At 44.7% G+C, this 15,226-nt stretch overlaps 8 protein-coding genes across 8 annotated transcripts in view; 3 read left to right on the top strand and 5 right to left on the bottom strand.

Moving 5' to 3' along the window:
• Positions 1 to 1,316: 1,316 nt before the first annotated feature.
• Positions 1,317 to 7,363, top strand: LACBIDRAFT_330283 (uncharacterized protein; the record flags this gene model as incomplete). The annotated part of the gene is made up of 20 exons (XM_001884583.1): positions 1,317 to 1,388; positions 1,437 to 1,530; positions 1,552 to 1,681; positions 1,724 to 2,461; positions 2,843 to 3,127; positions 3,397 to 3,445; positions 3,497 to 3,871; positions 4,096 to 4,137; positions 4,190 to 4,255; positions 4,306 to 4,565; positions 4,612 to 4,681; positions 4,737 to 4,962; positions 5,019 to 5,270; positions 5,338 to 5,472; positions 5,525 to 5,752; positions 5,819 to 6,110; positions 6,171 to 6,307; positions 6,361 to 6,541; positions 6,591 to 7,024; positions 7,140 to 7,363. The coding sequence occupies 20 exons, from the start codon at positions 1,317 to 1,319 to the stop codon at positions 7,361 to 7,363; spliced, it is 4,290 nt and encodes a 1,429-aa protein (XP_001884618.1).
• A 921-nt stretch (positions 7,364 to 8,284) lies between these two features.
• On the top strand, positions 8,285 to 8,910 carry LACBIDRAFT_304031 (uncharacterized protein; the record flags this gene model as incomplete). Its single annotated transcript, XM_001884582.1, has 3 exons — positions 8,285 to 8,518; positions 8,574 to 8,717; positions 8,773 to 8,910. The coding sequence occupies 3 exons, from the start codon at positions 8,285 to 8,287 to the stop codon at positions 8,908 to 8,910; spliced, it is 516 nt and encodes a 171-aa protein (XP_001884617.1).
• Positions 8,911 to 9,550: 640 nt separating this feature from the next.
• LACBIDRAFT_304030 (uncharacterized protein) lies at positions 9,551 to 10,238 on the bottom strand (the record flags this gene model as incomplete). Its single annotated transcript, XM_001884492.1, has 3 exons — positions 9,551 to 9,852; positions 9,907 to 9,943; positions 9,993 to 10,238. 3 exons carry the CDS (start codon positions 10,236 to 10,238, stop codon positions 9,551 to 9,553), a joined length of 585 nt encoding a protein of 194 aa, XP_001884527.1.
• Positions 10,239 to 10,304: 66 nt separating this feature from the next.
• Positions 10,305 to 10,475, bottom strand: LACBIDRAFT_304029 (uncharacterized protein; the record flags this gene model as incomplete). Its single annotated transcript, XM_001884491.1, has 1 exon — positions 10,305 to 10,475. One exon carries the CDS (start codon positions 10,473 to 10,475, stop codon positions 10,305 to 10,307), a length of 171 nt encoding a protein of 56 aa, XP_001884526.1.
• A 99-nt stretch (positions 10,476 to 10,574) lies between these two features.
• On the bottom strand, positions 10,575 to 11,123 carry LACBIDRAFT_304028 (uncharacterized protein; the record flags this gene model as incomplete). Its single annotated transcript, XM_001884490.1, has 1 exon — positions 10,575 to 11,123. One exon carries the CDS (start codon positions 11,121 to 11,123, stop codon positions 10,575 to 10,577), a length of 549 nt encoding a protein of 182 aa, XP_001884525.1.
• A 66-nt stretch (positions 11,124 to 11,189) lies between these two features.
• Positions 11,190 to 11,357, bottom strand: LACBIDRAFT_304027 (uncharacterized protein; the record flags this gene model as incomplete). Its single annotated transcript, XM_001884489.1, has 1 exon — positions 11,190 to 11,357. The coding sequence occupies one exon, from the start codon at positions 11,355 to 11,357 to the stop codon at positions 11,190 to 11,192; it is 168 nt and encodes a 55-aa protein (XP_001884524.1).
• Positions 11,358 to 11,372: 15 nt separating this feature from the next.
• On the bottom strand, positions 11,373 to 12,302 carry LACBIDRAFT_304026 (uncharacterized protein; the record flags this gene model as incomplete). The annotated part of the gene is made up of 1 exon (XM_001884488.1): positions 11,373 to 12,302. The coding sequence occupies one exon, from the start codon at positions 12,300 to 12,302 to the stop codon at positions 11,373 to 11,375; it is 930 nt and encodes a 309-aa protein (XP_001884523.1).
• An 809-nt stretch (positions 12,303 to 13,111) lies between these two features.
• The window catches only part of LACBIDRAFT_330281 (uncharacterized protein), a gene marked incomplete at both ends in the record, with an annotated part of 4,916 nt that continues 2,801 nt past the window's right edge, over positions 13,112 to 15,226 (top strand). The window contains 7 exons of the mRNA XM_001884581.1: positions 13,112 to 13,254; positions 13,304 to 14,010; positions 14,065 to 14,274; positions 14,324 to 14,591; positions 14,679 to 14,739; positions 14,791 to 14,994; positions 15,052 to 15,130. Coding sequence (XP_001884616.1) covers positions 13,112 to 13,254; positions 13,304 to 14,010; positions 14,065 to 14,274; positions 14,324 to 14,591; positions 14,679 to 14,739; positions 14,791 to 14,994; positions 15,052 to 15,130 — 1,672 coding nt within the window. The remainder of the gene's footprint in view (positions 13,255 to 13,303; positions 14,011 to 14,064; positions 14,275 to 14,323; positions 14,592 to 14,678; positions 14,740 to 14,790; positions 14,995 to 15,051; positions 15,131 to 15,226) is intronic.

The raw sequence follows: 15,226 nt of genomic DNA, 5'->3' as shown, positions 1-15,226 counted from the left end.
TTCCAAGGACGAGGTTTGACGAAACTCAGCAATACATCGTCGTCTCCGTCACAGGCCGCGCCCTCGTCGTCGGAACTCGATCCCCCTTCATTAGCACCTGCTTTCTGTCAAAAAAACTATGAGTGTGTTGCCACCATAGATGCCGTAACACATCTTCTACTCACCACTCGTTTAGCCGACTTCTCGATGCTCGGCATTTCAACAAATATGACAACCGGTTTCCCCACCGGTGCAGAAAGGATCGTATTCTTGACTAGGTCTTGGTATTCCTCGTAGTTGACCACATCAGGAGCGTTGCCCTGCCTAGATATTGTAAAGTAGATTAGGAACTGATAGAGTAAGGATAGAGTAAACGTACTTGGCCGGATGGACTTGTATCTTGCAAGGGTAGACATTGCGGGCAGTGACTTTGTACTTCTTATCGACATGGTGCTTCTCTAGGATCGCTGTTAGAAGTTCGAGATAGTTTTCTTTCGACTCGGAGAAGTTGTGGTTGAAAGTTTTCGCCTTGATATCCTCAGTTTGTTTCTTGCCTTTGCCGTTGTTGCCAGCTTTGTAGAATGTGAGGCGAGCGACAACGGAAAGTTCGATTTCAGTAGGTTCGGTACCACTATCAGGTGTATCTACCATGGTGAGAAACTTGGTAGATGTGACTGAGTGGGTGTAAACGAGAACGATGAAGATGGAATACTCGATTCAGGGTCCCAGCCCTCAGCTGAAGCTAATAGGTACAAACAGCCAAAAAAAAATTTGGAATTCCGCATAGATCTGAAATCAGCTGTAACCTTTTCCGCCATGTCCTGGTGTGAAAAGAAGAGTTTGGTAAGTCAACATGGCGCAAATAACAGCACACAACAACGCCTTGATTTCGAACCATCATCTTCAAGTTGCTCACCAACGTGGAACGTTTTCCAGCTAACTGCATACTCGCAGACCACTCCGAAATTTCTTTCGAGCGTCCCTGTTTGGACCCCAAACAACTGTTTTAGGCCTATACGCCATCGGGCCACGGGAGTCGGGAACTTGGTGCGCCGCCCCACGTCATAAAGGTGGGGTTCGTCAAGGGTTTCTCTAGCTGTTTTGTGTAAACAATGGCGGACTAAGGAAATCTTGTCAACGGTCTACAATTCTGCAGGTACGTAGCTGTCAGCTAATGCACGGAAAGCAACCGAGCTCACACTCGCAATCGAGAGAGAGGTTTGTCTTCATCTACTGTCCTGTGTATGCTGCATAATTCACATATTTGGATCCGTCACCGGTCAGGTCGAAGATGAGCCGACTTACTACTGCATGTGCCGAACCGGATGTATCTACTCATGACGACGAAACCGACGCCTACCAAAGGCTCCACAGAAAATTTCACTGCTGTCTTCGAAGACGCCGAAACGGTACATGCAAATAGTTGAACAAACAAACGACTATTACGTTTCCTTCAGGTGCCTTCTACATGGTTTTTCGAGGTGTCCTCCGATACAGTCTCAAGCTTACCGCTCAAAGTCGACTCAGGAGTCTATAATTTGCCGTGGACAAGTTGATTCCGCCTTGGCCTAGGCCTTGCATGGCGGGGTTTCCTTGATGGTCATTGGTGGTTCTGTTATGAACCCCAAATACAACTGTCAACGCTCCATTCCCCATTCCTCAGACTACGACTCTCCGACTCTTCTTCTGCAACAAATCAATGGTATGTCAATCGATAATTTTCCCTCGTAAAACAATCCCTAAGGCCCCCTGAGTCTAATTTTTCTCCTTTGAGGCCAAGGTCGAACATCTCCGACGCAAACCTCCTGGTTCCTTCGACATTTTATCTCGGCGCTCACAGAAGCTCCGATTCTGATGTCGTCTTTCGGTCGATGGACTCTGTTCTGTTCTACATCAACTCAGACGAATTGGCAAGTGTCTCTAGCACTGCATTTTTTGCGCAAATGAGAGTTTGCAGTCACCTTGATGGAGTGATCGACATTCCAGACAATGTGGATGTTCTGAGCATCATCCTGTGCGTCTTGTATGACGTGCCGTGCGGGGGTCGTTCACCATCGTTCAACGACCTGGAAAAGGCGATAGATCGGATGACGATGCACAGTGTTATCCCGAAGGCGCATATTCTGCCTTCAACGCATATCCACGCCCTCCTTCTGTCGCATGCGTTGGAGAACCCATTGGTGCTGTATTCTCTCGCTGCACACCATGGCCTTGATGATCTTGCAACGAGCGCGTCGGCACATCTTCTTTCCTGGTCGTTACACGATATCACAGATGAGGATACCAAGCGCATGGGGCCGATATATCTGCGACGTCTGATGAATCTCCAAATGCAACGAACGGAGCTCCTTAAACGTCTCCTCATGCAGCCTCCAGACGCCCACCAACCCATTAGGGTGTGTGGATACGCAGAGCAGAAGAAAGTCTCGGACGGGTGGATGATGGTAGCTGCGCCTCTGGTGTGGTCGGCTAGGCCCGGTACGTAAGTTATTTTTTGAATGAGGTCAGGCTCAACGTCATAGAATTCTCAACGGATGCTATTCAAATGGCGTTTTCTGTGCTGGAGGATGGTTTAATTTGCGAGATGTGTCGCATTTGTTTGGATGTGAGGGTTAAGGATATACTCCTGCAATGGTCATCTGCGAAGGTTAGCGTTATTTATTTGCGTCAGAAGATATAGTCTCACTTTGTTACGATATGTTAGAAGACGATTTAGTTTTGTACCGGTCGCTAGTAGTAGTAGCTTACCATTAGGTGACTTGTTGGGGGAGATGCCTCTGAAGGCCTCTGACTATATACGGGAAGGGGCGGGAAGGCAACACCTAGCTCTAAAAGTGAGCGAAATGAGCAGCAGAATCTTCAGGTTGTTTGGTCGAGCTGTCGATGGCAAATACCATCCTCGAATTTCTATTGACCTCACAGGCTCACAACGACCACCAATGTTATCTCCATTCAACCTACCCGAAGGCATCCTCCTCCTGATAACAGATGAACTAGCCGCTCCAGCTGACTTTCTCCTCCACCGAAGCCTAATATCGCACGTCAAAGAAACAAATGGACCAACAAAAACGATCGTCTTGTCCGTTTCAGAGGACCTGGCATGGTGGAGAGTATATACAAGAAGTGTGGAAGTGGAAGTAGATTTTTCGTAAGTGGAAGTGGCAGACTTCCACTTGATTTCGTGAGTTCCACCAAAGCAGACGAGTTCCACACATGCCATCATGTTTGTCCCTGTCCGCATCCCACCCCCGCCGCTTTCCATTTTAAATTGGTGGCCCCCGCTCCTTCCAAAAATGTCGAATAATAGAATGCCATGCCACTTGGCCATCTATAAAATATACACTATATCAATTCCTGTATTTCTTTCTTCCCCCAAACTGTCACAACGATGAGTGAGAATGATGCCAAAATTCGCAGAACCCTCGATGCTGTTGGCCACGAGAAACTTTCCGACTACATCACAGAGGTAAGTAATCTCATGAATCAAACGTTTAATTTATGCTCACCGATACTATAGGCATTTCCTACAGAGTATCAGGCTCTCGGATACTACTCAGTCAAGAACGCGGAGAAATGGCTTGATCTCGACGCGTTCATGGCTTGGCTAAGCCATTCCTTCCAGTCTCCAATGAAGGAGAAATTTACCAAATCAACATCAACGCCAGTGGCATCGCATGCCAGAACTTCTGGTACACCAGTGGCATCAAGCGAGGATTCTATCATGTCAAAGAAGCTTTTTACTCATCCCACCCCTTCATCGCTTTTCCGGTCAACTCCTCGCGCTCCTCAGTCACAGCACTCCTCTTCACCTATCGAGATTTATGACAGTTCCGATTATGACAGCACACCATCTAAAGAGCAAAAGAAGAGAAAGCGCAGGAAGAGCTCTCCGGTATGAGTTAAGCAAGAAAACTCAGATGGCGAGGTTGAGATTGTCAAGATAAAAGTAACCAAGGCGGCGCGTCGTGAACAGGAAAATTCTGACGGCGAAGTCGAACTGGTCGAAACGACGCAAAGCAAATCGAAAAGGAGTGTGTCGAATCGCCCGCCAGTCAAAAAACATCGAAAGAATTCTGCGAATGACGATGATCGTATTCAAATTACCCGTCAATTTAGCTGCAAGAAGATTGTTACACTTACGAAAATTCCATCATGCTGGTCTGTACCATATGACAGCGAAGAAGTTGTTTATTTGTTGGATTTATCTCAGGATACGCGAGAGTGGAAGGATAAAAATGGGGATTTGATGTCAATGGCGGCAATCATCAAATCGGTGGTATGTGACTTTATTCTGTGGGCATTTTATTGAGCTAAAATAAAATCTAGGACCAAGACGCCTGGGGAGGAGGCAGCGGCGGTCATTTATCTACCAAGAAGACTCCCATCATTCCGCTCCTTGATAATGAACCTTGCCAGGTTGCCGAACATTTTTGCCAGGGAATATTTCACTGTGATCAGCTAGACCTTGCACTACTTGAAGGAATCGAGCGCTACGAGCCAGACGAAGATGATAGAAAGGACCTCTTCAAAGCAGAGCGAGAACAGAACATTCGAGAAACGGACTCGATGTATACAAGAGCTGCTTCGTCAGTGGACCATTTTTATTTTTTTCATTTGCTGAAAATATCACAGGTTTTACTCTGCAGTTAACAAGGATAGCTGCACATGCGGAGGTGTCGTGGTCATTCGACCATTAAAGAAGGTACTGATTTGTTGCACATATTTCATTTCTGGTTTACTCAACTAAAACATTTCAGAAAAATTTAGACAGCCATAAATACTTTATTGGCTGCTCAGGCTGGAAAAGAACTGATCCCGTGAACTCACACCGTTTTATGAGCCTTCCAACAGATATCAATGATCGCTTGGTGGTGGAGTTATTTCAGAATAAAGGTCGCTTCAATGCTTTCCCCTTGAGCAACATTAAGAAATGTGCTCAGGTTATCCCTGTAAGAAATGGGGCGAAGGGGCGCCAACAATGTCGTACGCAAAAATTTCACATATTATTGATCTACCATACTGACCCTCCCCCTCTAAAGCATACACACATTATGACACCGAGACGGGAGAAGTAATTCTCGGCCATTTAGTTCAGCGGACTTGCGAGACACGTATCAAGATTTGGTTTCCTGTCGACCGGGCAGTTCGCCAAGCACTAATTTATTTAAAAAATCCACATAATCACCCTATGTTCCCCAGTACGAAGCTTTCACATGAAGGGAAAGAGTTGTACGAACAGGCTGCCCTTACTGTGGGGATCACTGGTCTGACCACCGTCAAGTGTGATTCAGGTACGAGCGTTTAACAATGTATCATAGAAGGTCAATTTCATGATGGTTATGATTTGTGTTCAAATAGCTTCCAGCACGAAGAAGATTTTTGGTCAAAAAATACCTGCGATGACTGACCCTGCTCTGGCCATTCCACGAAATCAGCGGAAAATTATCCACAACTTAAGAAACAAACAAAACCCCCATGGGACTGACATCGAAGGTAAGGCCTGATATTTTTCTTGTCTTATTGAAGCTTATTGTCCGTGCTTCAGGCGCTTTATATTGTCAGAGATTAAATCATGAAAACCTACCCCCTGAAGCAAGATATATTCACGAGGTGTCTTCTCGAGATGGGGTTGACCTTATCATCACCATGCTTCCCTCTCTCGCAGCGCGCATCCATTCGGCACGCGCCACTCTACATGACAACACATACAAACATGTCTTTGGAAAATGGAAGGAATGGGAAGTCGTTGTATGGGATTCTCGGTTAAATATGCGTATGTTCACCACCTCCATTCTGTCAGATTCCGAGAACTTAGCACTTACTCAACCTTTAATTTTAGGTGTTACCGTGGCACGAATATACTGTACTCACGAAACTCGGGAGGCATTTCGATCTATGTGGACTGGCTTATGGGACACTGTCGAAATGGTTACTAAAAAGAAAGTTGAATTTAAATTCATTGACGGTAGAGGGCTTTCGGCAATTCTTGTTGATGGATGCAAACCGCAAGTGAATGCTTGTGGTGATGATCTCGTGAAGCGTATCCAGGACCGGAATAGTCCACTTAGCGAACGAGATCCACAGCTGGTTGTACAACATATTGTTCGGACATGTGTTGTGCACCTTCAAAGGTACGTGAACAGCTCATTATTTCAACTTTTTGACGACTGGTGACAAAATATTATCAATAGGTTCTTTAATGAGCTTGCTAAGTCGATTCCTTCAGAGGTTGTGGATCGTGTCCGTAGTTTTCCCTTTCTTGAAACCACGAGAGACATTGAAGAATTTGTAAAATGGTGTGAGGAATCGGAATATCCAAAGATCAAAAGTAAATGTACTCCCCTTCATGCACGCCATTAGTCTTATTTCTTCTTCCCCTAGATTGGATCATCGACAAAAAATCCAGTCCTTGGTTTATCCCTTCCATAAACCAATATATGTCAAAAATCCATGAAGAGGATTGGTTTCTTACTCCCGGAGACACAAATCTCAATGAGAGCGCACATCCTCATACAAACCTGCACACAGGAATCGGTTTACCGATTCTAGAAGCAATTCAAAAGTAAGTTACTATATTCTGATCTCTTATTTTTCTACAATAATGTTGTCAGAGCATACGAACTTGATTGCGACGTCGAAGCCAAGCTTGGACAAGCAGAGGATGACTGTATTTTGCCGAACAACAGGAACACAAAACCAGAGTGCGATCACAACAACCGTAAGCGTAAGGAAGCACGATCAAGGAAAGCCACAGAGCGCCAGACAGCCCAAGAGGATCTTGAAGATCTCGACGCCCAGATTGAGTCTGCTGCGGCCGCTGGAAAGGCTTCGCAGGCCCTCGTGAAAGAATTACGCGAGAAGAGGAAGGCTCTCCAGGCGGTAACTGGAGTCAAACAAAAGAAAAGCTCGAATGGGCCGTGTGGAAAAGATAGGGTCGTCAACGTTGATGATGTCGCTGAGAGTGCTGAACTCGGAGTCATCAGTGACACCATTCCACTTGATCATCCCGTTGACGAAGAAAAAGAAAACAATAGGCTGTTTCACAGTAGGCCAACTTAGGTCCCAACTTTCATCTCAACTTGTGGGCCAATTTCAACAAAGTTGAGGAGGAAGTTGGCCAACTCTACCATGAAACACCTTGAACTGCAGAAAACATAAAGTTGGGTTGATTTGGGCTTGGAAGGAATTCTGGATGCAGATTTCTGCCTATTTTGGATACGTGGGAAGTTGGAAGGTGAAGTTGGGCACCAAGTTGGGATCAAAGTTGGCTGCAAATCGGCGTCAGGACCACGATTTGCATCCCAACTTCATGAAGTTGGTCAAACTTTGTCCTTCCAACTTGGCAAAAGTTGCACACCAAGTTGGGGATCAAGTTGGGACCTAAGTTGGCCTACTGTGAAACACCCTAATGCAACTATTACATCGACTCCTCAGCATAAGGAAATCAACGACCAACATGGCACCTGTCTCACTCCGCATGTATGGAACAACATCACATCAACTCCTCACCGCGGGGGAATGAATGATAAACATGATGCCAGTCCTGCCTTGCCCATATGGAATCTTTCATCATTTCTGGACATTTCTCCCTTGCTGTCACCTTTAAAATCTCCACACCGCTCCTGCCCTGAACTATTCCTCCCTCCTACCGATTTTTCCAGTCCAATTCGTCCAAGATTACAAAATTGTGATCACAAGCTTGATGCTTCGTTGGATCCCTCCCTTATGCCCTCATTTTCATTTTACGACCATTTCAGATAGATTTCTTGATTAAACATTTCTTTTTGTGATACAGGCATTATGTTTGAGATTTATTTTTGTAGTGTCAATATATTCATGGCATACATTTTCGGTGCTACAGCAAATGGCGGAGAATGAGACTTTCACCTATGGCATCATATTTCTCACCTTTGGGGACAATTTTCCAGTCCATTCGGGCTCCGAATGGACCGGATTTTGAGCCTCAAAGGTGGGAAAGTTTCACGTGCCAAAGGAAAGGAGCCTCCAAGCGGGAGCACGCCTCTTGTTCCAGAATGGAAGTGGGGCGGGCGTCGCCTAAGTGGAACTGACATCCATTTAGTGGAACTCACGCACATCAAGTGGAACTCAGGACGAAGTGGAACTGGGTTTTTGAGTTCCACTTCCACAGTTCTGGTCACGACTCCACGGTGGAAAGCGGTTGCGTCCAAGCTTGTTCGTATCCACCTGAAGTCTCTTGCATGACCTTGTTGAGTGATTGATTGTGCGACAGAACCTGAACATCTCGCACCAGATAACGAATGGATCGCTGGAATTCATAGATGTTATGAAGCATGTCCAACCCGATTTTCGGGCCCCGGCCTCTCGAGAGACGGCAGATCTACATACACCACCAACGCTACGTCCCCTATTCGATCTCTTGAAAACCGCATTACAAAAAACGGACCACGGGGACGCGAAGCTGGTTATCCTGGACGATATCGCAACTTTGGAGTGGATAGGTTTCTCGTTGCTTGATGTTAGCAGGTTTGCGCGTGTGTTACGGGTTGCATGTTTGAAGGTACGTCCTGTTATTCTCGCTTGATCTACTCAGGCTGAGAATTGACGATGCATAGGCCAAAGCTACTCTGATCATTCGCCATCACGTCGTTACGCCTGGGGATCCTGATGATTTGTTTCGACACCTGCTGCAAATGTGCACACATCATTTGGATGTAACGCCTCTTGGTAGTGGACGGAGTGGGGCTGTCAGTGGAGAGGTTCGTGGGCATTTTCTGTTTCTGGTGGTAGTCGTACTGATGGTTCAACTGGCAGGTTGCGTTGCATTTGGGACCTTCTACTCCAGCTGGTGGTGGTGTCAAGTTGATTCCTCGTAGTGTGGCGCTTCAGTATAAGCTGGCTGATAATGGGCCTGTGTTTTTTCAGCGGGGAACTGGGGGTGGGGTTTTGTAGGGCTGAGATGTTGAGTCTGATTTGACAAATTTTAACCTGTTAGATAAATCCTTCCAAGTACTATGCCCTATCAGTACTTCGGCAGACCCTCTCAGTCGGCACTTTCCTGATCTCGAACTTTCCACAAAGTGTCTTGCCACAAAATTTGAGAGAGGGCCTCCTGGGTATAATCCAACCTGTTTCCGCTTTTTTTTGCCAAAAAAAAATGAAGAATTGGTGAAGTTCTGTTTTTTGAAACTGATATAGCATAGTATGTATAAGTATTTCTTTGATGGAGAGCAGGCCTTAAGGCAGGAATCATCAACATGTGAGTTGGCAAAGAAAAAAAAAAGCTATCCCAATTATCTCTCTGTCTGGGAGTCGAACCCAGCTTTCGCGCGCTCAACCGGAGTAATATGCCAGATGACAGGCGTGTGTACTAACTGATACTGTCATGTGACCCCTAACTGGTCATCAGCACTAACACTCAGTAAAAACGAAAGTCAGGTCAAGTCATCCACTCCTCACAACATGGTCGTGTGAAGTCATGTTGGTAAGGTTGAAGTCATGTGGCCCTCAGGTACATGTTTGCTAGGATTTTATGGCCTGACTGAAGTCAAGTAATAGTCAAGTACATGCTGTGTTGTAGTCTAGTCCTAGTCTATTCCTCATCTGAATCACTATCATCTGTATCATTACCTTCATCCCCTTTTCCAGACTCAACTGCACTTAACATTGCCAAACCTGGGTGTTTCCTCAACACATAAATATTTTTAGATGCCTCAGCACTCCATATTCCAACAAGATCTAGAATTTGGCTTGCCTCGATGACCTTCAGAGTAGTAGGGCTTTCCCATTTCCCTCGTATTTGAGTTCTCAGAACTTGTTGCACATTGATAAGTGGAGTATATACCACCAGAATATAAGTCTTGTTTGTCAGTTCCACCTTGTAGAATGAATTCGCTTCACCAAAAGTGTGATTCAATATATTTGGAGTGTTTTACCCAGGTGGGGTGCTTGTAGTGGAACTAGCTTGGGCATGGGTATTTTTAGCCTACAAAAGAAATGTGAATACTGGCCAGATGTTTTGTGAATTCACTCACCTTGAACCACTTCTGCATGCGGGTCAATGAGTTATCTACCTGAGAAGTACTCAGACGGCTACCCAAAATTTGTCCATTGGCCAATCTTAATTTGCCATATCTCTCCTTTGCCACAAATTTTTCCTTGACATTGGCCTCCTTTAACCATGCATTGATGGCATCAAGTTCACAAATAACTTGCTCATTCTGGCCTTCTCTCTTTGTAATTTTGCGCTTCTGAATCAAATTTCTGTCATTCTTTTTCATTTCTTTTGAGGCATTTGCATTGATATCAAGTGCAGGGAGATAAAGCAAGAGAATCTTGACTAGCTCTCACTCAAATATAATGTTCGCCAGATTAGCAAATGGAGCCTTTTTTGAACGGATTTTGTGGCCCATCTCACCAATGCTTCGCGCCACTGTAGCCTGGGATCCTAGTCGGATTGATCCATTCCATTTTATATGGGTGGGAACATGAATCAGTTGAAAGATGCACAAACACATGCATGAGATCTTTTCTGGATTTCCATCAACATAGAGCTTCTCAAAGCCTGTAAGAAATTTGATTATAAGGCTTCGAAGCCCTTCCAGCTCCTTTTCTGTTCATTCTGAAATAGTCATTGCAAATTCCACAGCTTCTGCAAAAAGTGAAAAATTTTGCAAAACTAGTGAATTGAATCCTAGTTCAATTCCAATTGGAATGATGTACCAGTGGAGAAGTGCCATCCACTCGTACACTTTATATTGACTCTGGCACTTCAAATGAGGATCATGGATTGGGCCACAGAAAGAAGGTGGGAGAGATACCATAGCCTTTGCTACAAGAGATCCAAACTCCCATGCTTTATTAGCTGGCAAATGGATGGTTTCTGTCTCTGAGCTGAATATTGTCCAAATATCCCGTATAAAGGCTGTACCATTCTTATAGAAGAGATGAAAAGGATCCAAAGGGAAATAAGTTGGGTGCAGGAAAGCCCTACTGGCTGCACATAATGGTAGCCATGATACTCCTGTGGACTTTGTAATCACTACTCTGGCAGTTTTTGATGTGGCAGCAAACAATTTCTTAATTATCTCCCAGTATGATTGTGCTGTTCTCATTGGGAGATTTGCAAGGTTATATGCTTCTGGCCTATCTGGATTGTACTTCATATTTTCAGGAGGTGAAATTGGATAATACTGAGCTTTTGCTCCTTTTGCAAGACTGGAACGTGCTCCTCAGACCATGGTAAATTGATCCCCAAAAATTGCTGAATGGCCTGCCATCCCATTTAATTTGGCTGAGCCAAGCATATCGCCAAGTGCCATCACTATGTATGCATGATTGACAAAATATGAAGAATCAACTGCATCCCACATCCAGATCCCTTCACTTGACATTGCCATTTCTTCAAATAAAGGTCAGATAAAGGATTCAATATCTCCTGGGGAATTTGGGCCTGGAGTTGTGAGATTGATGATTATGTGCTCAGTTTTATACTGTAATGTGGCAGGAAGATTCAGAATTATGAGGATAAGAAGCCAAGTGTTGGAATGCTTCTTCATTGTTAGTTGAGCTCCATCAGTCGATAGTGCAAGTGCAATATCCCTCAGAAATTTAAAAAGACCCATCTGTTGATGCTGGATAATATGGAGCTGTGAATTTCCATAATCAGAGAATTTCTGCATTGCAGATCCAACAAGATGAAGGGCCTGCTTCAAATAAGAATCACGTTGACGTAAATGCCTAGAGGTATCTGCATTTGCATATAATGCCCTAATAGTTGCCATCACTGGAAGAATTTGTACTTGTGCTTGTGGCATTTTAGTGCCTGGTTTCCTGCCTTCCTTGTAGTGTGCCATTCCACATGGTTCCTTTGCTTGACTGGAAGTATATGGACATTTATCCAAGTCTTTGTATTTGCCAGTATAAGCAATGCAACTTTTTGGACACATGTCCACTTTCTTTGGATAAAACCCAGTAAGCCTTTGTGAAAGCTTCTTAACTTGGTGGAGTGACAGAATTTCAGTGTCTAGATTGGACTGCAGGACAGTTGCATGATATTTGTACCCTTTTACTGTCCCATTTGATTTCTTCCATGCAACATAATGCTCAAGTGATGCTTTCTCAGACAGAGAAAGGGCATTAATTTTTGGAGCTAAGTTGGCATCTGTAGGTGGAACTGGAGGAACAGTATAATCACCAAGTAATTCAGCATGCAGATCTTCCAACTGTTTTGGAAGTGTAGGATGAACGTCTATAGGTGTTGGCCCTTGCTCAGTTTCAGAGTCAGAGCCACTGCTAGAATCAGAAGTGCCACTGCTAGTATCAGGATCTTCAGCATCTCCCATATCTGAGCCATCATTCCAAGTCTCAGTTCATAGGAAATCAAAGTCCTCCTCTGAGAATTCAGAGTCACTAGTAGAACAAGAATCAGAGCCCAAGGATAAAGAATCAGGCTGGTTCTGCATAAGATCAAGCTCTAATTGATCCAAGTTATGAGCCTGATCTTCAATCTGATCAGATGATTCAAGTTCTTCAATCTCTGATCCAGAATTGTCTGTGTCAAGTATTTTTGCAATTATTTGTACAATCCAAGAAGGAAAAGTGTACTAGGATGGTCTCACAAGTATTCTCATTTTTTCCTTCATAAAGCTTCAAAGCTGCTGTGGTTTTATTGATGCAGTCCTCAAGATGTTTGCTATCTTGGGAGATCAAAGACACAAGAGCATGTCGATCACACTGCAAGTGGTTTTTGATTGTCCGGATTGTTTTCTTTTGTGAGGGATAGCATGCTGAGCAATAGCAGTGATAAGACATTGGTGGAAGAAACTTGCAGTGGAAGTGGGGTGGAAGAACAGATAGCAGTTGCACGAGCTGGTTTCCTGATAAAGAAACTGTGTTATGTAAGCACATGACGAATCGAACTCTGAACTTCACTTTTCTCTATTTCCTGTGTTGGGGCGTGCGTATGGATGCCTACAAGTTTTCCTTCCACAATTCACAAATCCCAAATGGTCATTCATGTCCAAGCCCCAACCCCTCTTTGTTTCTTTCTCCTTACTTCAAACCAAACCCGGGACCTCTTCCTGTTCCACAACCTCTCCACGTCGAAAACTTGTCACTTTCCGACCTGCTGAAGAACCGTGAAGTCCTCGACATGTTCAATGGCTGGAAGGAGGCTACTAAGCAGGTACTGAAGGCTCAAGAATACGAGCGCGAACTTCATAGTCAGAATTCTCGATTGGAGAAAGAGGTGCTGCAGTTGCGGGGAGAACTTCAAGTTCAGCGAACGGGCTTCCGGTGAGTTTTAAGTTCTTGAAATCTGATTCAGACTTGAAATTCCTCATAGATTCGGTCCCCACATCGTTTCCAAAACTCAAAGTGACTCCATCTCACCAAGCAATTCTGTGTCCCAAATTGGGAGCGGATCCATCCTGAACCCTGTCCAATGTGCTGTCAGTCAACCATCGATTCAGCCACCACACTATAGTCACAAGATTCTCTGGACACTCGAAGACTGTCAAAAGGACCTGCACAACGTTGTTACCAAGTCGAACAAATCACGCCCGGCCATGGAAAAAGCAATACAACATGAAGACAGCACGTTAATCAATGGGGGGGAGTGGCACGCAATCAAGGCGAATGCAAGAGCGATTGCAAGTTGTGATCTACTGCCTCTCCCCATTCCGTGCGACACACCAAGTTTGGTGAAGAAGAAGACCAAGACCTTCTTCACTAAGTATCACCTCAAGCAGTGGACCAACACAGTCCACAAACTCGAAGAACAAGAGCCTTTACTGGCTCTTTGTGCCGCTCATTGGAAAGCTGAACATGTACTGAATACCATTTTGACAGGAATCACAGAATCAAACCAGAATACTAGCACGAGAAGAGATGACGCTTCCGATTTGGATGACCCAGCCGTTTCCCTGCCCGATCCATCATTGAAGAACAATACCTCTAGCTCCAAGCGCCGCCTTTCGAATCCATCTCCAACCAAGCAAAAGAAGAAAAAGAAGACAGGGAAAGAGAAGGGCACTAAGGATAGTGAAAAAGGTACATCCGTTGTTCACTTTTACACAGGCTGTACTACTTATGTGATCATTATAGCTTCACCACCTTCAATAACTATCGACGATGATGCCATTAACCGACAGCTGAATCTATCAACAGAAAACGCAGGGACTGCCGCCGCTGCAACCGAACCCCAAGATAAACCGAATTCCTCCCCTGATTTGGCAATTCCTCCCATTCCCTTGACACTGGAACGCATTGACATCAATTTTATCGATGTCAATCCGTCATACTCTTCATTAAAAGGTAACATCTTTTTTAAATCTTGTTTGATACATGTTGAATATTTTTCTAGACAAATTTTCAGGCAGTCATCACACTAATACCGTCGCCATCGAACTTCTCACAGCATTTGAGGCCGACCCCGATTTTCAGTCAGGTGAACCTTCTCAAGATACGCTATCGTTTCTTGATCGCATCGAAACTGCTGACCCGAACTCACCTGATTTTTCCGAAGATGATTTATATGGAAACTGGGGCCACTATCAATTCACCGCTGGCAGTCGGACAATTTCCATGGTTCTTACCTCCTGGAAATCGGTTGGAAATACTTCAGTAGCATGGTGATTGCTTGCGGCAGCTCTGAAAACATCCAAAGTCGCGTGGCATGTATGTTTTGAACGGGCCATCAAACCCAAATCATTTCTTAGTGACATCTACATTGAATTACTCGTCGACAAGCTCTTGGATCTGTGGAAGGATGCAGGAGGGGTATGTTCTTCTCACTGACTCAATTTTCTACATGAACTAACTTTTGTCCAGAGCATTTCAAAAGGGAAGGGCATGAACAAAGACAGCGCTCTCGGTGCCAATCTACCCACATCTGACATCATCCAGATGCAGGCCCCTTCGACCCAACATGCCGAACCTGAAGCCATGCTCATCGACACCACAGCGTCCAGTTCTGGTGAATTGAGTGAATCAGCGGTCAAAACTGCTTCCGTGGATGTTCGAAAAATACTTCAAGTAAGTTTTATTTCATTTTTCACTATGTATAAACTCTCAAATAAACTCGTCTATTAGGCCCTCCAGAAAGATGAGTTGAAGGCATGGATCAATGACCACAATATCAATACACCCTCTGGCACACGCACAAAAGATGGTCAGTTCATGCTGTAGTTTTGTTTGTGCTACTCCTTATTGCCTATTCGCACTAGATTTGATTGTGCTCATTGTGGAGATGGTGGCATGAAAAACC

The sequence above is a fragment of the Laccaria bicolor genome, genomic scaffold, assembly GCF_000143565.1.
Source record: "Laccaria bicolor S238N-H82 LACBIscaffold_26 genomic scaffold, whole genome shotgun sequence".
NCBI lineage: Eukaryota > Fungi > Basidiomycota > Agaricomycetes > Agaricales > Hydnangiaceae > Laccaria > Laccaria bicolor.
Note: the sequence above shows the minus strand (reverse complement) of the source record. Positions and strands in the feature narration are given on the sequence as shown.